Source organism: Xiphophorus hellerii, chromosome 17, assembly GCF_003331165.1.
Source record: "Xiphophorus hellerii strain 12219 chromosome 17, Xiphophorus_hellerii-4.1, whole genome shotgun sequence".
Classification (NCBI taxonomy): domain Eukaryota; kingdom Metazoa; phylum Chordata; class Actinopteri; order Cyprinodontiformes; family Poeciliidae; genus Xiphophorus; species Xiphophorus hellerii.
The window spans coordinates 12,348,442-12,374,251 of record NC_045688.1 but is presented as its reverse complement, the minus strand read 5'-3'; the positions used below and the strand labels follow the sequence as shown (position 1 = coordinate 12,374,251).

Genomic DNA, 25,810 nt, shown 5'->3' with positions numbered 1-25,810 from the left:
AGAATTCAAAGTGGAAAAGTGGACTTGTCTGATCACAAAATTTTAGTAACAGCGGTGCTAACTGCAAAATTTAAAATACTAAGTATTATGCCCATTTTGCCATAAAAACATATTATTCATTAGCTCCTAATGTGTTTTCCTTTTAATTTAATTTTTACATGCTCACCCACCACCAGTTAATTTCCTAATTGTGGATAATTTCAAAATAGTCTCAAAGTTTCAAGTTTCAAAAGTTCATTTAATTGGTTTGTAACTAAAGAAAAGTCTAAAATTTGTTCATTACTTAAGAAACACAGAAGATGTTTTATTCAAATACAATTCCAGCAGAAAAAATACTAACATCCTGTATTGCTTTAGTTTTTGGAAAATGGAAACGACGCCATTTGACCTTTTTAAAATGTCGGCTAAGTTTGCCTGGGTACAGTGAAACCAGTGCAGCTGGTTACTCTTTACTCAAAGCTTTGAAACTGCAGATCATTAAAAAAAACTGTGCCATTTATTAGGGCGCACAATTGGCCTGCCCAGATGTAGCTGGTCACTTGAGAAGGAGACCTCCTCATAAAGTCTAAGCTTTTACAGCAGGCCCAACTGTGAAGTCCAAATTAACCCCCAACCTTTCCTAAACTGCACATATTTATCTATTTATTAAATCCTGATCCGGCACAGCTGTCTGGAGAAAGCTGCACCTTCTAAGATTCTCACTCCCTCTCTCATTTATCAGTGTTTCTGTCGGTCTCCCTGCCTGAGCCTTGCTGCACCGACTGTATATCCTCTCCAGCCTGTGTCTGGTGACAGCACAATGAAAACATCTTTGTGGAAAGTGTCGTTTCACTTCTCAGGAAGTCCCACTCACCTAAATAGTTCCTCCTCTATGTCTTGTCTGCCTTGCTCCTTTTCGTGTCTGTGTGTATGTGTATGTATACGGGAGGGGAGGGGAGTGGAGTGGTGGTGGTGGGGGGGGAGTTAGTGTAGGTGACTTGGGGGTATTTCAGCCTCCACTGGGCTCTGTTCCACACATTCAATTACCTCCAGATGTAATTCCTATTCCCCACCCATCACCCTTAAATTAGTGGCTAGTAAAAATTAGATCTGAATTAGCCGTGGTGAGGAGAATATGAGAGTTTGAATTTTCCATCTAATGACTTTATTATTCTTACCTAGGAACAATTTTTCTGAATTAATTTTATCCAAACTTTTTTTTCTTTTGTTAGGTATAATTGGTATCTAGTTAAATAAAGGGCTTTTATTCATGACTGAATAGCTGCTACGTAAACAGGTAAATGAGCGAGACTTGGACTCTTACGTCCTATTTCCGATCTTTTGGAGATAACTCCACAAATATTCAGCACTGTGAAAGTTGGTGGTAATCGTTATGTTTCTTTATGCCCCATTAAATGCAAGCATTTTTTCACTGCTTCTTGGATTCCATAGATGTTAGGTAGCAGTTGTTGCATTGCATATACAGGTGTTGTGCTCTTTTGACTGCCAGTGAAGCCTGCCTCTCCGTCAGTCAACGGTGTAGCTTTGTGGTTCTGGGAATGATAATCTTTTTGGCAGAGCCGAGGCTGCTACAGATCATTGTCATATGCTGGTTTCAGATTCATCCCAAACAGGAAACCTAAAAGCATGAAATGGCTGTTAAACCTCACGTTTCCGGATGCCTTTTAATCTTGATGACATTCTAGAGCAGTGGTGGAAATTAAAATGCTCACCCAGCCGTTGTTATTCTAGGGAGAACCTTTGCATCAGTCACTCAAACATTTTATAGGGACTATTTCTTTCAAACATTCAAACTTGGTTTGTAGTATATGCCACAGTTACCTTAGGATACAGGTTTTTAGTTGTTTTACCCATTTTTACCGTCATTTTGTACATGTTGCCATTTCAACATAACTTACTTCAATTTCTGACCCGTCGACAAACCATTTCATACCTATTTACTGAAACCATTGCGTATCACTTTGGTGTTCGTTTTAGTTAGTAGCTAATTATTTAATGCTGAATAGATATTCAAGAAAAATGCTTAAATACTTTGTCCTTATCCCTGTTCAGGACAGCTAACTCCTATGAAATACAACAGATTGACCCCTCATCATACTAAAATAACATTAAGAAGCCACCTGCTGGTAAATTTTATTTACTGAAGTCATAAACCCACATTTTCAGACAGTAAAACATGAGAGGAACATGGAAAAATAATTTCAAACTATTGGTTTATTTGGAAACAAAATGTCCCCCTGTCCGATGAATTGACATAAACTTTCCCACCGTGGACGAATCCAGTCTGGAATAAAGCCCAGCATATTTCACAGATACTGACTCCCAAATGTTGAATTGATCAGTTCTATATATTTATAGAACTTAAAAAGAATGACATTGTATAAAGTACTAGAAGTATGCCATGCATGTTTACTTACACAAACCAAGTCTTTTAACTGTAGCACAGTCTGTTGACCTCCCTAGAATGATTTTGATGGTTTAGCCAACCACTTTACTGTTTCAATGGCAATTAAAGCTTGAGTGCAATACTGCCTCCAGTAGGTTGGGGGTAGAATTTGAATGCTGTTTCTCTGTTATATTGCAAGCGTAAAATTTCCTAGTGTTAGAGGCAAACACACACATGCACACCCACAAAATAAGAAAACTATAAATGGTGTGTGATTTCTTTTAGAACTTAATAAACCTGCTTCCATCCTTACCACATCACGTCTCAGCAACTATGAAATAACATTAGCTCTTGTTGCTCCTCTCTTTCATCCAGTTTCAGTCTGCTATATAACAGGTAAACTGCTGTGAGCAGCTCTTGCTTGCACAAATGTATTCATCTCAGCTGAGGATTTGATTCCAGCAACTCATTTAATTCAAATATGCTTTTGAACAAAAGCAGGTCTTTTTTTTCTTTTTTCTTTTTTTAGGAAGGGGTTTGGCTTTGAGGGCAGTTGTGGTGGTGAGGAAAATAAGAGGAGGCATGCAGGAGTGCCAATTTAACCTGAAGTGTCTGTCGCTCGTATTCCAGCTCCTTCGTTTCAAGAGGCCGGGTCAGCTTGAACTGCCTGACTTCTGTCATTTCGATCTCTTTTGTTTTTCTGCTGTAATGTATACTTTAATTCCCGCCCACCTGCCGTCTGTGTGTGCAGCAGCGGCGGCGGCGGCAGAAGCAGCTGGAGGGGAGGTGTAGGTATCATTAAGCCTTCAAGTGGCACAGGCGGACCGCTGCCGAGGGCTGGGCACGGTTCCTTGCAGCGTGTGTTGATATTTCTGGGCCTAGCAAAGGTAGAATCTGGTTTATTTTCAATAGGAAGCCAAGGCTGGGCTTGGTTAGACTGCCTCCCCCCAGCTGCTTACTAAGGCTGTTGATATTGAGTCAAGCAAACAGTCTCTCAGGGATGTCCTGTTTGGAAGCCAGCCAAAGACGCAAATGGAAGTCACATGTGGAGATATCCAGAGGAAGGCAATAAAACCTCAGTTCACACTCTCACCCACAACAATCAATTCTACAAGCTTTAGAAGAGATGACCACGGTTTTTATTACTTTGACAGTGAAAACATCCCCCGCACCCTCCAAAAGATCCCCCCAAAATACACAAAATTATCATGGCAGTGATCAGGGACCCATCTACCTTCATTATGCGCTCTCTTTTCCCACTGAAACACATATGCAAATATATTTGGACACTGTCATTATCATCCTCTTAATAGACATTTCATTAGGGATTTCTGAATGCACGGTGAAAGTGCAAGTTGCCATGGATACCCTGGTGCTTAAGTACAGTATATTAAAAATGGTGCTGCCTTCCAACCACTTATATAATCACCGGTCTGTAATGGCCTCTGCTTTGTGGCCATAAGCAACATATTGTGTGATCAACATTGCCCAGGACTTTAAAAGAGCCCTTCTGAGCCATTAGGCCTTATTTGCCTTATTATTATTATTATTATTGGTTGTAGTAGTAGTATTTGGGGGCTGGACTTTACAGATCACGAGTTGTGCTTGTGAAACATTTGATTGACAAAGAATGAATAGGGGTATGCTTTATTTCACGTATGTGGGTTTCTTTATTTTTTGAAACATTGGATTTTTTTTCTTGCGAAGTGACAATAGTATTAGATTTAATGTGAGATGAGGGAAGTCAAAAGAATAACAACAAGAGAAAACTTAATACTACTAGAGATGCCATGAATGTTGTGCCCAATTTAAAAATGTTCAGGAAGCTAAAACTTTGTGTGGCTGCTTTTTAAGCTGATACTGATTTTACTCATTCTTAGTTCTTTTTAAGTACTACTATTGGCAGAATTCAACATGTAATTTTCTACTCTTCCTGTTGTGGATTCTAATTAATTATTTATTCAAGAAGCAGAGGTGACGTCACAAAGACAACGAATTGTTATAGCATCATACAACAAGACGGTGTGCAAGGTGCTGTTAACTGCCGGGTTTATCCTTTACTCCTAAAGAAAATAGACTCTTAATTGACTTTTAAATTTGTAAAATAGATAAACAAAGCAATTCTTTTGTGACAGCCTGAATAAACAGCAGGCAAATCTGGGAAATATTTTCCTTTTACATATTTTCCAACAGCTTTAGTCTTTCATCTGATTTCATCTTCAAAGACCTGACTCTTATGGAAAATGGCCATATTTGAGTCTTCAGTGTGTAACAGTGTCCACACTGAAGAGTGTTTGACATCACAACCTACTAGTGTTGTATGGTTCATTCAGTGCTGGAAATTTTTATTTGCGCTTCCAAAGCACTACTGGTCAAAGCCAATTAAGTTGAAAACATGTCAACCTCAATCATTGTCCAGTTTCTAGGTGCAACTTGAAATATGCCTAATCCTCAGAGTACCCGGAGATTAGTCAGTTTAATGTCAAGCAATTGCTGCAACTCTCAAGCTATTCTTCTCACCATCTTGTGTGATGAAGTGACGCGTAAACCAACTCTGCCTGTCTGTATCTAATTACCCCAAAGCAATTCACTTTGTCGCAACCTTAATTGAAAATGAATGGTTTCAAAAGTCTCTGTAGTTGTGTGCAAACCGCTGAAATCGCTGCGTTGAGATGAAATGGTAGTCAACGTCCTCCGCTTCCGTTGTCATGACGCTCCTGCTGCTCTTGCCAAAGTTGGTAACCAGCTGCCACCCCCACCCTCCTCACTGTACCCACTCCACATGTCTGTTTCTCTCCCCCGTTTTTCTGCTGCCACCTCATCAGTGCGCTGGTGGGCTTGCTTGTATCCCCTGACCTTGGTAGCAGAAACCCCCAGAAGAGGAGTCATGGAGGGAATAAACACCTGAGGGGAGAAGGCACACAATTGTCAGAAATATGAAGAAATGGGCATAACAATCCCCCCTTTCCCATCCCATCTCCACCCAACCATCCTCCACCCCTCAAAATGTGTCTGAGGAGTTCTGTCGTCTAAAGCCTTTGGCGCATAAAGAGAAATGGGAGAAATTACTTGAATCATGTTGATGCTTAGAGCAATTAACAGCAGTTCTTTAACGTTGGCCCCTTTTGATTCCCTGCACTACAGCCTCCGACTCCGCCACGATTGTTTAGTGTTTATCGCCTCCGCCTTAGAGCTCCGTCGGTTGACACTAATGAAAACACTACATCTTCTGGTGTGTGTTGCAGCTCTTAATAATATCGTGCAGCTGAAATATGCCTCAGCAGAGCTGCAGAGATAATGTACCGTTCAGAGTCTGCTAAATAATACTAGTGCACAACTCAGAGCTGGGAGGCAGAGTGGTCCTTAACCCGTATTATACTTCTGCTAAACACATGTAGGCATGGGCCGGTCAGCAGTATCAAACAGCACCAAGGATATGTCAGTGTTCCTACTATTTAATGAGATTTCAGAGAAATTGCGGAAGTGACCTGATCCCCCCACTTCTCCCCTTCCCCACCTGTTGCTTTATAGCACTGATTACCTGGCTGAGAAAAGGCTTCTGCAGCTCTTCTGGCACAAAAGCAAGCAAAATATGTCTTGGTTATTTACTAATTGTCACAGTTAGGGGAAAAACAACAGAGATGGCAAAACTAAGTGTTTGCTCAAAATATGTTATTCTAAAAAATATGTGATATAGCTAGCATTATTAAGCCTGTAATAATCATTAATTGATCAGAGTGAGGTTAATTGTAGCTTTCTGTTTACACCAAAAAAATAAGTCATGTAACATATTTTTAAAAGAAATTGTGTGTAAATACAGTGATACATTTAAAGCAGAATCTCTTCCATGCTCATAGTTTATTTGATTTTGTTTCCAACTTTTTTTTCTTCTATAGAAATGCCCCAGACCTATAGAGATAAAGAAATAAATGTCCCCCCCACCTCACTCCGCTTGCATTAGCGCTCTCAGGCCCATGTGGCTCGGCAAGCTGGTGGCAGATGGACTAGCTTTCCCCGCATCTGCTGTGTGCAGACTGGGGGGCTTTGTACTCTTGCTCTCGTGGGGAAGACCGGGGCTTTCTTCTTGCCAGTGGATTCCTGTCTGCTGGAGCGTCTAAGAAAAACATCTGTGGCATGCAAGAGAGAGGGGGAGAGAGGGAAAAAAAAAGTGACAAAAGAATCGGCAAACACCATTAGCCCCTAAATGTTCCGTCTCATTGCCTGTTGTGTATTGTTTACAGTGGGGTGTGTGTGTGTGCGGGAGGGGGGCGACGACGACACACAGTGCATCACATTTGAGTCCACTTTGTTGGAAGGTCTTGTAAAACATACTCTAGTGAATCAGTTTAGATTGCAAAATCAGGTTGTGGCATGTCTTTAAAAGCACATTTTGATTTCTTGAACTGTAAAAAAAAAAAGAAGAAAATGTTAGAAATATTCCACGTCTTACCTTTTTCTCTAATAGTCAGTAAAAAGTTTCTTTTTTTTAAAGGCCTATCAAGGCATCATAGATGCAGATGGTGGTCCTTACATTGTGACAAAGGAAGTCTCAAGCGTCACTTTAGAATTTTGTCTCGGAGAAACTGCATGCACGCTGCATGTGGTGGTCTCCCCTTGCAGTTTTCAACCTTTGTAGTACCCCTCCCCTTTCAGATTCCTCCAGAACACCCCCCACCATCTCCTCCTCCACCCACAGCCCCCGCCCCACCAATCCCTCCCTCCTCTTCCTCCTCTTTCCTTCTCACTATTTCTTTGCCAACTCTCGCCACCCTCCGCCCCCTCTCCTCCGCTCCCCACGACAAGCCACGTCCCCCCCACCATCCCACCCCACCCCATCCCTCCATCAGCACCCCCTCCTGTCCTCCTCCCCCTCCCCCCGCCCCCTGCCCCCCCGATCAAGCCACTGGTTTTTGTGTACTATTGGTCCTCAGGCGTCAAAACAATCCAGCGGGGCTGCCTGACTTGTTTTAATTAGGCAGCGCTGAAACGGCAACTGTCTCTCAGACGTGACCAGGCAGAGGTGCTTCTCCCCGCGCACTACTGTAAATACGGCCGTAAATACTTCTCTGGTGATGTCTTTGACAGTAAGCGCCAGCTAGTTGCCCTCTCTACATTTTTTTCCTCTTTTTTCCCCCTCACTTTTCATTCTTTTTTCTGCGACTGTCTCTCCATTTTTTTTTTTTTTTTGCTTGTGTTTTTTTTGTTTTGTTTTGTTTTTTTGACACAGTATTGCCGTCAGGTTTCTAAGAATACTTCTTCAAATGCTTCTTACTGAGGAGAGTGGATTTCTCTCTCGTTGTTTAAAAGGTAGGTCATTTTCGTCTTTGCGACTCTATTTTGGCATGTACTTGGAATGCTTTGTGACAGCGTGCAGGTTGGAAATGCACGGATATGATGTTGCTAATTGTTTTTAAGTGCTCTTTACTTTCTGCTCGAGCTCAGCGTAGGACTCGGACTGACGCTCAGGCTTTCACTAATCCTTTTCAGATTCTTTACCCGCACACGCACACCCCCGCATGCACACCCACACGCACACACCCACACACACACACACTTTGACCTACGCACAATCAGGACTGAAAAGAAAAGCTCCGAATAAAGCCAGAGACACATACCTTTGCGGCGATTGCACCTCTCTTAGCAGCGTCCCTCCAGCCCCGCTTCTGTCTCCGTGCCCCTGTCTCAAAAACCAGTCCACATGTGCGAGCGAGTGAAAGAAACAATTTTTTTTTATATATATACATGTATTTTTTATCCCACTTTAGTAAAGCAGATGCATGATCGGAGCAGCGAGAGCACGCGAGCAGAGAGCCGGCAAGCATCCTCCGACGAGTCGAAGCAGTCCACATGTGAACGTCTGCTCACACACTCTCTCAGGCGTGCGCACACACACACAGGACCCACCCACATGCAGGGAGCACCTGGATGTGCACTCTTGCACCTAGAAAGCACAGATTTAACAGTTTTTTTTCTCTCTTTTTCTAACTTATTGAGGAAATTGAAATAAATGTTAAGGTTGGTAAAATGAACCGTGGAAAGAGAAACTCAAAAGAATTAGATTTTTTTTTTGAATGGAAAAAAAGTGAAGTTTTCCAGGAAATACAAAAATTAATCAACAGCAGGCTGGGTAAATGACAGTCTAATTATATCCAACGTGGAGAGAAAGAACCCACCGTGTCTGCTCACACACCCTCTGCGTTCCCCCTCCCATTTTATTCCCTCTCTCCCAAGTCGAGCCTCCTCTTTTGGGCCTGCATGTCTGACCTGTTCAGGGGCCCCCTGTCTGTAATTGCCCCACTGACAACTGGAAATGATAGAATAATTGTCACGAAAGTCTCTTTCTTTCTTTCCTTCCTTCTTTTTTTAATAGGCCAAGGGTGATTTAAGTATGCATGAATGGCACAGTGGTGGTGAGGTGGCGAGAGGAGGGGAGAGAGAGCGAGGGAGCAAGAAGTGGTGTTGGGGGGTGGGGGGCAACCGGGGCGGGGAGGTGGTGGAGGTGGTGGTGTTGGTGGTGGTGGTGGGGGGGGAGGCGGCTTGTTTATGATGCTATCCCCCATAAACACGGCTGAAGTGATGACACAGATAGTGTTGCCTCTTCACACGGTGACACCAGTCGAGTTGCGGGCGTCGCTGCGAGACACCCCTCGCCGCCGGTGGCAGAGGCGAGCTCTCTGTTGTCCGGTCAAGATCTCTGGCACTCCTCAACTTCTTCAGGTAAAAAAAAAAAAAAAAAAAAAAAATGCCACGCACACTCCACTCTGTCCATCCCTTCATCAATCCATCCATCTATCCGCCCGGTCACCCACCCATCAATCTTCTGTCATCCGTAGTCGACTCCAGGCTCTTGACTGTGTTTAATGGCTGTGTTTTATTGCCGGGCTGCCTTCCCCCCACGTTGGTCGTCCCACTGTGGAGCTGTTCAGCCTCAGTCTGCGGGCTCTGTTAATCTGCTGCTTAATTAGTGCTGATGAATTGCTGTAGTGTGTGTGTGCGCGGGTGCATGCACCAAGGTGGATGTGTGATTGTGTAAATGTGACTTTTTTTTTTTCTCTCTCTCTCTGCACTTGTATTGAATCCGATGTTGCTATGATAATCACTGATCAATAAACTAAAAAGAAAAAAGACAGATGCATTACTTGCATTTTTAAAATTGATAGAAATAACAATTGTGTTTTGAAAGTGATGAAAATTTGACTTGTTTGTTTGGGGGGGAAAAAAAATCCAAACTCTTCAGAGCAGATGTATAGTTTGAAAAGGCAAGAGGTCACGAGACTCATCATTGTCGAAGCGCTAATTATCTTTATCAAAGGCGAGCGGGATCATTTGTTTACTTAAATATTGATGAGAGAGAGCGAGGCTCAGTATTGGACTATTGTGGGCATATTATTAACATTTCATAGGGCTTTGTGCAGGAATGCGAAAGGGACTCTTCTTCATAATTTAATACCCTAATGCATAATGAGCTATGTGATTAGCTCACACGGAGAATTGGCCAAACTCCATTCTGAAGGCAGATAATTTACATTGTTCTCCAGAGTCTGGCATATAATAGGTTCTTTAGCACAATAAAATTAAATGCTACACATTTTATATTTTAGCTTGCAAATCCCCCTGGCAGTATTCATGAAATCTTCTCTTTTTGTTGTTTTTCTTCCCCTTGAAACAAAACAACAAAATTTTTGAATTTGTTTAACTGAAACACATGTTTACCTCCGTGTTTTATTTAGAACGCTCACCGGCCAATTAACACCATTCATTAGCCGAGCCGCGTTATTTGTTTTGAAAGTTTAACCAATCACTTTGTTATGCTAATTGTGATGTAATTTAATTTGAGTTCCCCCCGTAATGATGATGCCGCTATTATCCACATAAATGATGCAGTTAAGCAGCACGGCCTCATTTGCATGTGCTTGAAGGGAGGGAGGCTAGAAAAGGAGCCGTATCACTCCGCTTTAATTTTCCACCTCTGTTCACTCCTGCCCTATGGGTCTTCCTGTCCTGTCGCTCGACTATTGATGATCAGCACTTTCATCAATTCTTTTAATTTTTTTTTCATTACAAAGCAGACTTTTATTTGTTGGTGAAAGGATTTCCAGAGCCACGTTTTAGAGGAATCAAAAAAATTTAAACATTGCTTGATTAGAAAATGCAAATGACTGTTTTAATCAGTGAACTGCGAAACGTTGACCTCACACACCTGTTCACTGATGCAATGCCTTACTTTGATTTTACTTTCTTTATTTTAGCTTAACACTTGCATTTAAAGGTGTTTGATGAAGCACGATCATCTTTATTTATCAATCTTTTATTTAAAAAAATATATACATATTTTTGTTATTTGGTTATAAATTATGATAAGCAAGTGTGAGTCTTCTTTTTGCAATTTAAAAAAGAAAAAATCTTTTAACCTTTCATGTGAAACGTATGACTTATCCGAGGTTAAAGAGTCCTCATTATCTGTTTGCAATTTCCAAAAGAAGGATTATTCAATTTTTTTTTTTCTGCCGAATAACCCCCCCGTCCTGCTTTTTATGCTTCTAATTGGTTACATAAATCTTGTCTGGTATGAATGAGGAATGTTGAGGTGTTGTCAGGTGCAATCTTCGCCCTTATTTACCAATTCATTAAGATCTATCGATGCAGGACTGCTGAGAGGGAATGACAACATAAATCAGAGCCTGAGACATAATGGCCCTAATCAACCAGAAATAACTGGAAACGTCACAATGAGCTATGTCTCTGTAGCTGGAGCCGTCCGCTGGATCTGCCCCGCTGTGGAAAAAAAAAAGGGGACCGGAGAGTCAAACCGATCCAGCTGTCATTACCTCCTCTGATTTTTCTCTGCTCTCTTCCCAGAAGGGAATTTGTCCATTCGCGTCTTTTTGTTATCCAGGTCTTGTTCCGCGTCAAAGCAGCTCAGTTGTGATCACTCGCAGAATAAAAAAAAAAAAGAAAAAAGAAAACATCTTTTCTCAGCGCAATACTTCCCACACGTGAGGTTCATAAATACAGTTAGGTCGGAAGTGCCGCGCATTCACAAGTGCAACCTCCTCTACTCCTGATAAAGATGATTGGATGAGACAATGAGGCCTCTCCTCTTTATAGGTCAATTAGCCCTGATTAGGTGGGCCGAGTTAATTAACAGAATTGGCAAATATGCAAATGAGAGCAGATGGATCGGCCTTCGTCACAGTCTTGCTCAGCCGTCTCCTGCCTCAGCAGAACGTGGCGTCTGACGGGGGGGGCATGTAAATGATATGGGACGAGCCTAAATGCGAGAAAGAAACTATTCTCTCTCCTCCTCTTTTTCTTTTTCTGTTAGGGGTGTTATCTGCAGCATGCCCGTTTCTGCTGCACAAGAAGTCACGTAACATTTTTAATTTTTTATTTTTATCTAATATTTTTGCACCGATCAGATTTTCCTGGCTGCTGCCAATTTTTCTTTTTCCTTGAGGTCTGACCAGCCAATTACACACATTGGTGTAATTGGGTGCAGTTTTCCATACATGGAAAACTGCATGATTCTTAATTGTGAGGCATTCAGTGATTTGTAAAGAAATTCAGATTTTTCAGTCACTAACCAGACTACATTAATGTTGTGTGTTTTCAGACTGAAAATGATGGGAGTTTGCATTTTGGATGCATTTAATAAAAAAAGAAGAAGAAGAAAAAAAAGATTTTATCAGGCAATGGCCAATCTGATCAAATCAAGCAAATAATTGGTCAATATCGATCAATTGAAAAATTGCTTTTTGTGTATTCTTGCTTTTCCTCAAATATGCTTTTTGTGACCTAGCCGTATCTATTGACTATACATTTTCCTTAAAACAGTATCATGCATATGATCCATGAATTCTTCTTGCATTTGATCATAAAAGGAACATTGTGCAGCCCGTACAATTGAACACGCAGTTTATACTCTTTCCTCCGGTTGTCTTTGTCACTTTTCTCCCCTCGCTCTGTTCTCGTCGGAACGCCGACTCCGACACATCCCCGCACATTCATTCAGGGACACTTCCACGCTCTGGCAAATAGTCCGCCTTTTATCTTATTCCGTCTCATCTCCTCATTGTAAATAGAGGAGAATTAAGTTCTGAACATTCTTCACTGAATGTCTCCTATCACAGAACTACGATTTATTGTCGGGGCTCAAATGAAGAATTGAAATATGACTGTGGTTTTTTCTCAATGCAGGGCTCATTGGACAGGAGATAACCACATTTGATTCTGTTGCTTTGAATAATGTTAATCCGGCGTTAAAAAAAAAAAGCATAAAAAAAAAAAGCAAAGTCCATTATTCACATTCATCGCTTTTCATTTGGCCCCCACTTCAGATTTTGTAAATATGATTTCTTCAGCCCTTTTCTTTCTTCCCCTCCAATCCCCACCCTCCAAAGTAATCTTTATTCACCGGTGAAGCACTTTTGAAATTCCTCTATCTGTGAGCAGAAACCATTACCGTACACAGGTTTATAAGAAGTAGTCATTAATGCTCCTTTATGTGGTCCTTTAGCGCCAAAAAGGAAGCTTTTAATTCTAAGGTGTAGCAGCCTGACTTTGCCTTGCTTAATCTGAGGGTATTTTTTTCTTCTTTTTTTTTTTTTAACTAGAATTCCTCATTTTCGCTCTAAGCGTAAAAGAATTAGATTTTGGATCATGTGACAGCTTGTTGCAAAAATCAACGAATAAACGACACAAACAAACACTCAAAATCAAGTTTTGTTGAATGTGTCGCCTTTTCTTTTTCTTTAAGTTTCAAGCCGTTCCAAACTACATTTTTTGTCTTTCTCAACTCTTTTTGTCAGCACAATGCGTGGCATTTTGATTTATTAAGCAATCTCAAGTATTAAATATGTGAGCTCTTGCCCTTGCACAGCTACTTCTTTATATTGCACGCACAGTAACTTATGGCAATGATGAATTAATTTCACTCAAGCACAGAATCAGTGATTATTTCAAATGGTAACCATATCTCGCCTTGATCAGAGAGCTGTGGGGAGTCATCAGACTATGAAATGTAATTTCTATTATTATTTTTCCTTTTCTTGTTATTTTGATCTCTCAAACCCAACAAGAGATCCCGGCAGCCACCTGAAATGTGAGCTGATAACGAACGCGCGTCTGGGATCACAGGTTTACCGGTCACTTTTTGTTCTTTTTTCTTTCTTTTTTTTCCCTTCCTGTCCTGCCTCTCTGGTGAAAATATTCTTTTGCAACTCATGCATACAGAATGAGCAAACGGAGAGTGTCGTCACACCAAAAACGGATGTCTCGGAGATGAAACCGGTGTCAGGGCAGCAGTGTGTTAACACTGCATCACGGTAAATTCCTCAGTGTTCTCGGAGCAGACAGCTGCGCTCTCCCCTCTAGATGGATGGTCAGTGTCACGGTGTGTGTTTACGGCACATGATAGAGCAGGAGACAGGTCAGGTAATGAGGCTACATTAAGGGCTTTTAGAGCTCGCAAACAAAGATGGAGCGCCGCTTCTTCTACCCTTTAATGATAGGTGTGTGTGTGTGTGTGTGTGGGAGTAAAGGCTCAATTTTCACTAAACCTTTGTTGTGTCACTTCTTAAAGGAAAACGATAGAATTTCTCCCAATTTCGGAGCCAAACACCTTGCCCGGGACGTCTTTCTCGGATTGTGATGGAGCAGATTAGTTTTCAAGATCCAAGAGGAAATATTTGTTGAAGCTAATTTGAGGCTTCACAGTGGACCTCATCAGGACACATCAAAGGCATCAGTGGTTTGTAACAGCAGCAAATTTAGAGAGGAGATCAAGATTTGCACCGATAATTATTTTTCATCGTAAATATTGATTCCTTTTGTTGTTTTGGCATCTACTTGGCAGCTTTTTATTTTTGTGGAAATGAAGGAATTACTGTATTACTTAGATTTTTTTTATGCATCCAAGCATATATCTCTTGATCTAAGAACTGCATTATATCCTAAAAAAGCATTTCAGTCTTATCTCACTTCTTTAGCACACGCAGCTATAGAATCTCACCGCAGGTTGCACTCAAGTACTTTTTGTAGAATATTGGGCCTTGAAAATCTGTTTTAAATTGTTTCAGTGCTGTACATGTTACTGCCATGTCTGAGTGGGTGTGGGTATAATACGTCTACAACTATTAAAAAAGGTAAAAACAAGAACAAAGAAAATAATTACAAGATTATTTAGATTTATACAAAGTATTTTTCCAGAATATTTGACTATTTTTTATATTATTATTTAAAAGTGAAAATCTAGCCATATATGGCCTTTAATCATGAGACATTCAATGAATTAAAATTTTTTATTTTTTTCACAATATAAGCTGCTTATCATCACCAGTCGGGCTCAATCAATCACCCATTTCTGATCAATTGATTGGTCCATCTCTAGTGACGCCATCCAACTACCTCAGTCTCACCGTCCCTTATATTCTCCCCTCCATAAGAGGGGGTGTATTCCCAGGTAATATCGACCCTGGAAATCCCTAGTAAGGCCATGTTGGCAGCTTCAGCCCACACACTCCGGCACATTTCTTTTACCTGGGGGAGGTTCTGTGGCTCTTTCCAACCCAGTTGGTTCAGTGCAGTCTGAGCTGGGGTCAGGGCCCGTACCCCCTCAGACACAAACGCAGCTCCATGCTTCACGCAGTCACACCCTCAGGTGCCGGGGATCGTCACTATCTGCCTCTCCTGAGCATTGTGTGACAGTCCCATCACCCCCACAGTCAGATCCGCAGCTCGGTTAGCTCGTCGCCGCAGCCTCAGCCTGGCTGTGTTCCTAATTGACATTCTAATTGGCAGATTTGAATGCCGCCTTTTGATGGCTAATTAATTTATCTCACCGCTGTCATTAAGGTTAAAGCACCATCTGATCTCTGCGAATATGTTTTGCATATATCTGCATTATCAGAACGCCGCAGCTAGCCATAAAGCACAGACGTTTTATTTTGGAGCAAGGAGATAAGATTGTAGAATCTTACACAAAATGTGAATTGTTCTTTTGCTGGGCATTAGCTTTTCATATTGGATTAAGCGCATAATAATAATAATAGAAATCCCAGCAGCAATTTTTTTTTTCTCGGTTTGCATGCATTCAGATGTTATTAAAAATCCTTATTTCCTCGTCTCATATATCTTCCAAGTTTCTCCGAACATTCCTTGTCGGTCTAGGAAAGAAAGAAAGCACAAAAAAACTGAGACATCCGAGCTCCATTAGAATGTTCATAAAATGGTAGTAAAGGCAATCAGACAGTCTTTCTCTGAATATTTTAAACATTGGGCATGTAAAATTTATGCCTAATTTGAATACTTATTAGCCGGCTGATCTCGGCTGCAGCCTTGAGTTTCTTATGCTGAGATTCATCACCGGATTGGATGTCACATTGTGCCAATCCAAACCCCCCTCCACCCTCTCTACCCTGCCACCATCTCCTTTATTTTCCTTCCCACTGTCTCTCTCTCCGTCATCCGCCTATCCCCCCATCCCTCCTCCCCTCACCCTCTCCTTCCTTTTTCTCCTCCTGTCTTTTCTGTCTCTGTCTTTTCTCACCGCGTCTTTCTCCATCAGCAGTAAGCGGCTCGGTGTTAAACAGGGGCCCTGTTTGTTCACAAGCACGCCTTGTCCTGGCCTCTTCCCTTATTTACTTGTGTCCCTGGCAGCTGTCGCCCTGCTCTGTGTAATAGCTCAGCCCCTGTTTGTTCTCCCTCCGCAGATCCTGTTTATCCTGGCTGTGGACATCCTTTAAGGCCTGTCCTGTATCTGCCCCTTGTCAAACACACACACACAAGCACACACACATGCAAACACACGCAAGGACGTGTCCACACTTCTATTAAAATGGTATTTACAGGCCAGAGAATGCACACGGTTGGAAAACACACTCGCATACACGTAGCTTTTTCTCGTTTCTTTTCTATTTAAAAAAAAACTGTGTACATTGTTTTTAAATAGTAGTTTAAAATTAAAAAAGGTGCTCTGAATGGAGAGATAGTAAAATTGTGTGTTATACTATGTTAAGTGTCTGAGACTTTCATTTATTGTAAAAATGTCGACTGATAGTGGAGCTTCTTTCTCTTACGGCAAGTGCACTTAGCATTAAATGTTGGGAATGATTATAAAACATTTATTACTAAAAAGACAGGAGGTTCTATGCATAATTTATGCTGTTTTAGCACAGTTATTAGTGAGATTACGTTCTCATTTTGTGGTTTCAGTTTTCCGTGTAAAATATCAAATTTAACTTTGAGGGGTTTTTTTTGTTCTTTCTTTTGTTTACAGTGTTTTTAAGTTACACCTACAGCAGTTTATTATTTATATAGCTAAATGTCATTCTGAGCAGTGCTGGATTTTAAAAAATAAATGTCACAGAATAAACAGCTGTGTAAGGTTTGATTAAAGAAAAAAGAAAGGGGAAAAATGGGCCAATAAATGAAATATGAGCATCCTTTCTCTATGGAAGCCTGCAAGGCAGATTTTATTTAGCGAGAGCAGGGATGACAAACCCATTACAGTGTTCATCACCAGGGCTGCACCATGTGATTTGGTTCCTCCTCTTCTTACTGCCCCCACTCCCAAATTTTAATTTAGCATGATTAGCTTTGCATCATTAGGCTACTTCTTTCAAATTGATCAAAAAGTGTGTTTTAGATCCTGCTTTTTCCTTTTCTCTCTCTTTTTTATAGATAAAACAGATACTAAGAATTGAGCATATTTTCATAATGAAACTACATTTTCTAAGTTAAGTTCAGCAACGATAAAATAAGATGCTTCAATTTTTAGAAATTTTACTGAACGTAAACATTTTACATATTTAGAAGCCCTTTCAATTTCTAGAAAAGACCAGGGCATGCATGTGTATTGCTTCATTTACACAATGAATGCATAATTGCTCCTCCTGCAGCCCCCCATACCCCTCCCTCTTCTTTAAATGCTTTAATTTGCAAAGGGGGACCGAGGGCTTGATAATGGACGCGTGCAAAGAAAAGAAAAGAGGAGGAAAAAAAATCGGAAGGGGGAAAAAAAGAAAAAAAAAAGAAAGGGGGGGAATTGTAACGAGAAGAGCCCTAACCGGTGCCTCTTAATCACTTCTAGGTTTTAAATCATGATGATGCAGGAGTCGGCCACAGAGACAATAAGCAACAGTTCAATGAGTCAAAATGGAATGAGCACCCTAAGCAGCAGCCAATTAGAGGCTGGCAGTAGAGATGGGAGATCAAGCGCTGGTGACACAAGCAGCGAAGTAAGCACAGTCGAGCTGCTGCATCTGCAACAACAGCAGGTAAGTTGTGTTTCTCCCCCGTCTCTTCTCCCGTCTCTCACTCCCACTCTGCTGTGCTCTCCCCCCTTTCTGCGCTCTGCTTTGCTCTCTCCGCTCAGGCGGCACCGGGGCGTTCTACATATAGGCAGGAAACAAAATGACTTATTATATTGTTTTGTGTGTTTTCTTAGACTATGGAAGGCGGCAGTGTTTACATAGCAAGCTGTTTGCGCAGTTGGTAAACTTTCTCTTGTCAGTTTGTTGACGTGTTTTGCTTGTAGGTGCCGGAAAGGAATTCTTGTGACTTCTCAAAAGGACTTTATTGTGTTTGTAGTGAGCTAATGCACATATAGAAGTTGTTTCAGGCCACGTAGCTGAAGGTCGGGAGAGAGTGTGTGTGTGTGTGCATGGGTGGGCGTGTGCGCACAGTAGTAAGAGAGAGAGAGTGAAAGAATGTGTGCTTAGGTTTTGTACAGTCCAGTTTGGGCAGTGGGGAAGTGTACAATGGGTGTGTATGTCATGGCTGCACTGTATCCACCAGAGGGCCTCCTAACTCGCCACATAAACATGATAAACCCTTTAATGGGACACTTGAAAATTACATTTGCATGCACACTTTTCTGCTAGTAGAAGTCTTTTACAATACAACTGACATTTATTTTTGTGACAAATATTTTATTTGGATTTGTCTTCTCAAAGCTTTGTCTCGTCGTATTCGTCTCAGTCTGAGCAAGTTGCGGGGTGAATGAGCTGCAGGGGTTGTGTGTTAGAGGTGGTGGTTGGGGGGCAGGAGTTGTGAAAGTCAGTCGCCAGCAGAGTAAAGGAGTCAAGTGTCTCTCGTGTCTTTTCACGGTGAATGATGGCTTTGACAGTTTGCCAAAAGAGCAATGGGAGATTAGGTCAGAGGGCCATGCTTCGGGTTGGATCGGGTGAGGGGGATAGGAGCGACGCTGCAGGTTTGTAATGATGCGTGCTGTCCTTTTGGCCTGATGAGAGTTTTCATGCAAGCATATTTATGTGCGTGTGTGTGTGTGTTTTTTTGAAGGCAGCTGAACCCCCGTGGTCAGATCAGTCAGGAGAGTACAATAGATGCCGATGCGTCTGGGTTTGTGTGTGTACATTTGGTATAGCACAATCCTCTTGATCCCTACTGTGGTTATCCATCCACAGCAGAATGCCAGAAATCGTTCTGGTGGTTGCATCATTGCCTCAGTCTTTACTACTTTTACCACACACATCAATGGAAACTTGCAATGCATGTTGCTTCTCAGAACATTCACATAATAGTTTCTTCGACAAAAGTTTTATCTTTCACTTTTGTTGGTGTTTGGTCTTATAAATTCTGCAGCAATTGCTTCAACTTTAAAATAGAGAAGGAAATATGATGCCTGGTTGTCTTTGAGGTCCGACTTGTAGATCCTAACCCAATCAGATCTTTTTTCAAGTGCTGGAAGATATAAGCGTAAAAAAAAAGGTAGGCAGTTCTGATTCTGGTGTATCTTTAAAATAGTTTTCTAGAGACAATCTGGCATTTTTTAAGCTTTATCGAATTTTGGGCTTACAATGTCTGTTTAAATTGCTTTACTAATGCTGGATATGCATGTGTAACATTAAAATCTTTGTGGGCATTTTTTATAACCTTTGAAGTTATAAATGACCAAGTCTGACTGAAATTATACAAAACATCACACTGAAATTAAATAGTCTTCCTGGAAATAGAAGTGAACTGATCAGACTTTTTCTTAGCCAAGAAAAATTTCTCGTCTTAAGATGCATACATTTTATGCATTATAGATTTGAAAAAATGTCATTTTAAAATCTGAGTTTGTCAATCAAAGCTCAAAGAAAACCAGACATTGTCACAAGCCAGGAAAAGTGTGACTTTTGGGTTTTTTTTGCATCAAATCATATTTCTAAACTTTATGTAACTTATTCTAAACTCAATCCCAAATATAGGAACTAATTAATGGTTTATTATTGTGCTTGAATACCAAAGAAGTGGGAGATAGTGTAATGCATGAAATGACCAAAAAAATGATCAGACTTTTCTGGATTTGATCTTCTGATTACAGGTCATTGATGATCAGGAGCAAACTGGACGTTTTCTATCCATTGCCGATAGATTAGTGCATCTCTAAATGGAAAATAAAACCAATGAAATAAAAATAAAAAGTGGTGTGAGCTTAACGTGTCTAGTTAAAACTAGACACTTTTGCTGTTGGGTGGGTGGGTTTCGCGGCTTGTAAAGGGGCCAGCCCGAGTCTTCTCTCAACCCTGAGACAGACACATTGAAATGAGCGGTCCAGCTAACAGGTCTCTGGAGGCATTTTTAAAACAGGGGCCCTGCGCTGCTAACTTAACACACACTTCCTTTGCCGAGTTACACTCTGCAACACTTCGAAGAGAGGCCATATTTTAACGAAGAATAAAAAAAACTTTTTAAATTTATAAATTATGCTTCCCCTGTCTTAGAAGTGATGTTTTGCAGTTGTTTTTATAAGAAGAATGTATTTCACACAGATTGCAGGATGGGTTATCTATAAGGAATGCTCCTTTTGTATTTATAATGTGAACATATATATTTGGACATCTAAAAGAACCCTATTCACATTTGCTGTGAGTCCATTTACAAATAAGGCTGTTGGGTTTAATTTTCTGCCCATATTTGGAATGACATTGAGTGGTCCAGTGGGTATAGAAGCTTCAGTCTCTCATCACACTGCTGGGGGATGATTAATAATAAGCACTGATGAATTCTCTACTGTCCCTATGGGTTCTGCCATTACCTAGCAGCCCCAAAATACCACCTGCAGCTATAATTAGAAAAGTGGCATCTTAAGGTCTCGTCACCTTAGATTTGGCCAAAGGCTTTTAGAGCACAGAAGTTCCACACACTTTGTTTTTATTCAAAATACAAATTACACTCTCCTTTGCCAAGCACAAGAGATAAATTTTTATTCCATCTAACATAATATATATCTTCTTCCTATTTTTATGCAGATCAACGCCCAACAGTCTGTTATCCTCCCATCTCACTAATAACCATCGTCACAATTAAATTTCCGGCCCCTAATTTCTGTCAGGGTTTCATCACCACGTCCCCAAGGTTGTCCAAATAGACCTAATTTGATTTGAGATCACAGATTAGATACCTACTGTATCTGATTGCAATTTGCCAGCTGCAGATATGTATCAGAGCCGATGATGAATGTTACACAGCTGTAATTACTATGCAAAACGCTCACTGTAAAATCTCTGTTGTAAAAAAAAAAAAATCTGCTGAGCTCATCTTACCAATGAATTTGTCATTGGCTGTGTAATCAGTATTGCGATTTAATGTGTAATCCTGGTATGTGTGTACATGCAAGAAATGCATTGATCTTTGAATCCATACCTTAATGTACCATAATGAGCCAGTTAGTTGATTACAGTGGTCTGTAGACTTAATCCTGCCAGGGTTATCAGTGGGATTGATGAGCCAGTGCTCAGGACTACTGCCCCTTCTAAATTGGCTCACTTCCATAGGAAGTATATTGATATTTGGAGCATGAGGAAGTCCCGGCTAATCCATTACTGTCATGTTAGTTATTTTAGCCAGACTGCTAGAGCTAAATGGCCGCAAAACAAGCAAGGAATGGTATGAGATTCTTTAGTAAAAATGCCATAATTTCACATTCTGTTGCACAATAAGGTTAAATGTTGGCGCATAACATGGTAACTGTTGTTCCCCGTGTTGTTAAAATAAAATACCATGTTGATTACTACAGCGATCATAATATCATCTATGCCATATACACTGCCTGGCCAAAAAAAAAGTCGCCACCTGGATTTAACTAAGCAAATAGGTACAAGCCTCCTATTGGATAAGTACTGCATAGGCGATTATCTTTCAGCTGGCAACAAGTTATTTAACCCCAGCTGATGCAATGAGTAACTCCTCATTTCTTAAACAACCATGGCAAAAGACACATCCTGTGGTCGTGGAAAAGACGTTAGTCTGTTTAAGACGGGTCAAATCATTGGCATGCATCAAGCAGAGAAAACATCTAAGGAGATTGCAGAAACTACTAGAATTGGGTTAAGAACTGTCCAACGCATCATTAAAAACTGGAAGGATGGTGGGGAACCATCGTCTTCCAGGAAGAAATGTGGTCGGAAAAAAATCCTGAATGATCGTGATCGGCGATTACTTAAACGTTTGGTCAAATCAAATCGAAGAAAAACAACAGCAGAACTCAGGAGTATGTTTAATCGTGAACGCAAAAGCATTTCCACACGCACAATGCGAAGGGAACTCAAGGGGTTGGGATTGAACAGCTGTGTAGTCGTAAGAAAACCTCTAATCAGTAAGGCTAACCAGAAAAAAAGGCTTCAGTTTGCTAGGGAGCATAAAGATTGGACTCTGGAGGAATGGAAGAGGGTCATGTGGTCTGATGAGTCCAGATTTACCCTGTTCCAGAGTGATGGGCGCATCAGGGTAAGAAGAGAGGCAGGTGAAGTGATGCACCCATCATGCCTAGTGCCTACTGTACAAGCCTGTGGGGGCAGTGTTATGATCTGGGGTTGCTGCAGTTGGTCAGGTCTAGGTTCAGCAACATTGTGTGCCCAAAGAATGAGGTCAGCTGACTACCTGAATATACTGAATGACCAGGTTATTCCATCAATGGATTTTGTCTTCCCAAATGGAACGGGCATATTCCAAGATGACAATGCCAGGATTCATCGGGCTCACATTGTGAAAGAGTGGTTCAGGGAGCATGAGACATCTTTTTCACACATGGATTGGCCACCACAGAGTCCAGACCTTAACCCCATTGAGAATCTTTGGGATGTGCTGGAGAAGGCTTTGCGCAGTGGTCAGACTCTCCCATCATCAATACAAGATCTTGGTGAAAGATTAATGCAACACTGGATGGAAATAAATCTTGTGACACTGCAGAAGCTTATTGAAACAATGCCACAGCGAATGCGGGCTGTAATCAAAGCTAAAGGCGGTCCAACAAAATATTAGAGAGTGTGACCATTTTTTGGTGGCGACTTTTTTTTTGGCCAGGCAGTGTATTTGCAATTTATAGTTTGAGACTGGAGTAAAAAATATAGATTAAACATTCACTGAATATAGTAATACATTTTTAAGCCAAGAAGTTGATAAAAATACAGCAAATATTACACAGAAATGCATAGCTCTGTTATACTCTCATAAAAGTACAACAAAGAACAAAAATCCAATGGTCATATTTTCCAAATATGAAGTCTTTGACAGATAAGTTCAAGTTGAAAGATAATACTGAAATTAGCATTATCCCATCTGCCTAAAACAGATAGGCCTAATTTAACGTGTGAACATCTAACATTCAATTCACCACTTACAAAAACTATTGGCTGTTGTAAATTATTTTGAAAATTGAAAAGATCTGATATTTAGCCCACTAGAAACATAAATATTAATGTATGTTCAAAGAACATTGGTTTTAATACATTTGCACCAATTATTGTAATTTTTTAAAAATAAAAGTATCTGAAATTGCCTTTACTTTGAAGAACTTGAAGTGTGTTTGCAATTATGCTAAAAGTGAGAGATAAAAATGTTAAGTCTGTTTCGATCTGAAATGATCGAAACATTTCAGGTCGAAATGTTTCGATCTTAACAGAGTTAAGGTTGAGAGACACAAACGGGACACTTATTGTGGTGCTCCAAAACACATGAACACATTTCTAATATCCACATACCGTCAACGGTTGGTGAACACCCCAGATTATCAAATTAATTATGAATTTGACAGGAAAAAACATGCATTTGTGTCTGAGCTGCAGTTTTGCCTCATTCTAAAATCTCTGTCAAATTTAACACAAAGTAAAAACAGACAAATTTGGACGGTGCAGGTAACTCTATTAAATATCATGTGCTGTCGAAATATTTCAGCTATATTTAGATTGTTGTTATCATGACGACCAGTCATTTGTATATGCTATAATATTTTTGAGAACACAAATTTAATAATTTTCTTATGATGCAAACTTACTGGCCTACTTTCTACTCTGATAAAATTAGATACATATTAGATATATTATACATAAGTGTTTGTCTTTAGAGCTCAAGTCCAAGTTAATACTTTATTTTTGCAACTTTAGTTCTATTCTGCTCTCTGTAGCAGGCATGAGTTGTATCTCAATAAGCATAACAAGTTGATATTAGCTAGTAAATTAGTTGTGTAGCCAGTTTGTTGAGCAGTTGGCTGTTTAATAGTAACGTTATAGAACGAATGTGCAATGCTTATTTAGTTTGCATTGTGCTAACTGTTTTTTTATTTATTTTTTGAATAAAGTATAAAAGATTTTCTGTAGCTAGCTAAGGGCAGTGCTACATTAGAACTCACTCCTTAAAGCCAAAAAAAAAAAACTTCTGCACTTTTTATGACAGCTTAATAAAAGAGCTTCAAATCATGTCAGCAGTAGGATGGAAAGAATAAGCGTTTTTGAACCTTTCTTAACTCTTAGTGTACCTTGATACTTTAAACCAGCCCATGCCTGCTGTACTGACAGTCCTTTGCCACTAAAGAGTAGCACTCATTTTTAGGGTTTCGATGATTTCTATATTAAACTCAACTTTGACTCGAAGGACTTACAGTTTTGACATACTATGTTTTCTTTGCTTGTTTTTCCCAACAAATATTTGTTTACTTTTGCACAACCCCCCCCCCCCCCCCCCCCTCATATTGCGATCGTGTCAGAGGAAACAACATGTTGAAATTTGGTAAACTGGTTGAGTATTTACTTTAGGGTTCTCCTGAGGCACATGACGCAGCAATATGCAAACGATCTAACCCCATTTAAATGACTGCAGCATTTTGACATAAATTACAATAAGTGCACCAAGGTGCCATCTCACTTCTAGGCTTTACCTCTGTCGCTTACACGAGAAGTAGGCAGTGGTCCAACTTGAGAGTGACAGCAATTAACCTGCCTTCCTCGCAGTTTAGCTGCAGGAAAAAAGGGGGGGATGAGAAATCTGACAGCTAGTGATGGGTAGTATTTAGGGTTTAGGGGCAAATGAAATTCTCCCCAAAATGAAAGTCATTAGGGAGAAAGTTACCCCACAGACACAGGACAAAATGACAATGTGTGTGTTTGTGTGTGTGTCATACCTTTGACACACACGCCTGAACTCATCTCCTACGTACAGGAACTCAAGTTTGTTGTTGGAGATGGGTAAATTCTGGATCCCTGACACTCAGTTTTCACCGACCATCACTTTCCACAAACAACCCTCGAGCATCTTCTGCCGCCTGCCCTTCACCTGCCTCCCTGTCTGCCTCTTTGCACCATATTTGAGAAGGCACACACGCCCTCTCGCACACACACCTCTCAGATGCAAATCTGGGCTTTGCCCTTGAGCATAATTTAAAGGCCTAATCACCCAGACTGTCCCTTTGGATGGAGCACGAGAGGGAGGGGTGGGAGGATGGTGTCTCTCATTTGCACCCTTACACAAAGAAGCTCATTAGGTTTATCTTTCAGGCCTGAGATTGCCCCCACTCAACTGTGTAAATAAGACACCGGTCCTGGACTGATGCATCAATCACCTCTCAGGACAGGAGAAAGACCTCAACTGAAATATGAACGATTTCATAAAGGAGGCCTTTGTTAGCCATCATTGTCCGTGCCAAGATAAGGTTTTGCAGTAAAGGCAGGAGAAGGCGCAAGGAAAAGCAGGGGTACTGTATGTCTTTGTAAAATTATTTCCCCCTTTCAGTGAAAAGACAGCTCTTCTCTGGAAGTCCATGTGTCTGACTTATTTACAATGAAAGCCATCCTTCTTTTTATTTCAAACCTGGCTATCAGCAGACAGTCCCAACAGAATAGTACATACAGGCCTGTGACATATAGGGCTGTAGTTCCTCCCTTCGCGATGACACTAAAGATATAGGATGTGAATGACAGCGTAGCTACTGTTTGCTCACCCTTCCCCAGACAAAACACAGCATTATTCTATTATCTATCTAGACACCACCTCTTTCCCAAGCTCTCAATCTGTCTCCCCGTTTTTTTTTTCTTTTTTCTTTTGGCCTCCTTCTTATTCTTCAGCTCCTCGAAACCTGGGCTGTCCATCTCCGTTTAAGACACATTACATGCGGCCTCCTGGAATTTACAGTGGCGCTCTCCCACTAAC

General features: G+C 40.8%; 1 protein-coding gene and 1 long non-coding RNA gene across 10 annotated transcripts in view; one reads left to right on the top strand and one right to left on the bottom strand.

Moving 5' to 3' along the window:
- Positions 1-25,810, top strand: part of foxp2 (forkhead box P2) — a 118,150-nt gene that overhangs the window by 30,315 nt on the left and 62,025 nt on the right. For 3 of the 9 annotated variants that reach the window (XM_032589151.1, XM_032589155.1, XM_032589150.1), the window contains exon 4: positions 17,475-17,661. The exons of 2 other annotated variants lie outside the window; for them this stretch is intronic. In XM_032589151.1, the coding sequence (XP_032445042.1) occupies positions 17,485-17,661 (177 nt within the window). In that variant the 5' untranslated portion in view covers positions 17,475-17,484. Of the gene's footprint in view, positions 1-7,282; positions 7,694-8,895; positions 9,104-17,474; positions 17,662-25,810 lie in introns of those variants that run through there. 4 more of the 9 variants (XM_032589153.1, XM_032589152.1, XM_032589158.1 and 1 more) reach the window with 4 other exon arrangements.
- LOC116736599 (uncharacterized) lies at positions 3,503-8,821 on the bottom strand. Its single transcript, XR_004342625.1, has 3 exons — positions 8,002-8,821; positions 6,329-6,513; positions 3,503-5,290 (listed from the first exon to the last, which is right to left on the bottom strand). It is a non-coding gene; the product is annotated as an uncharacterized LOC116736599 (long non-coding RNA).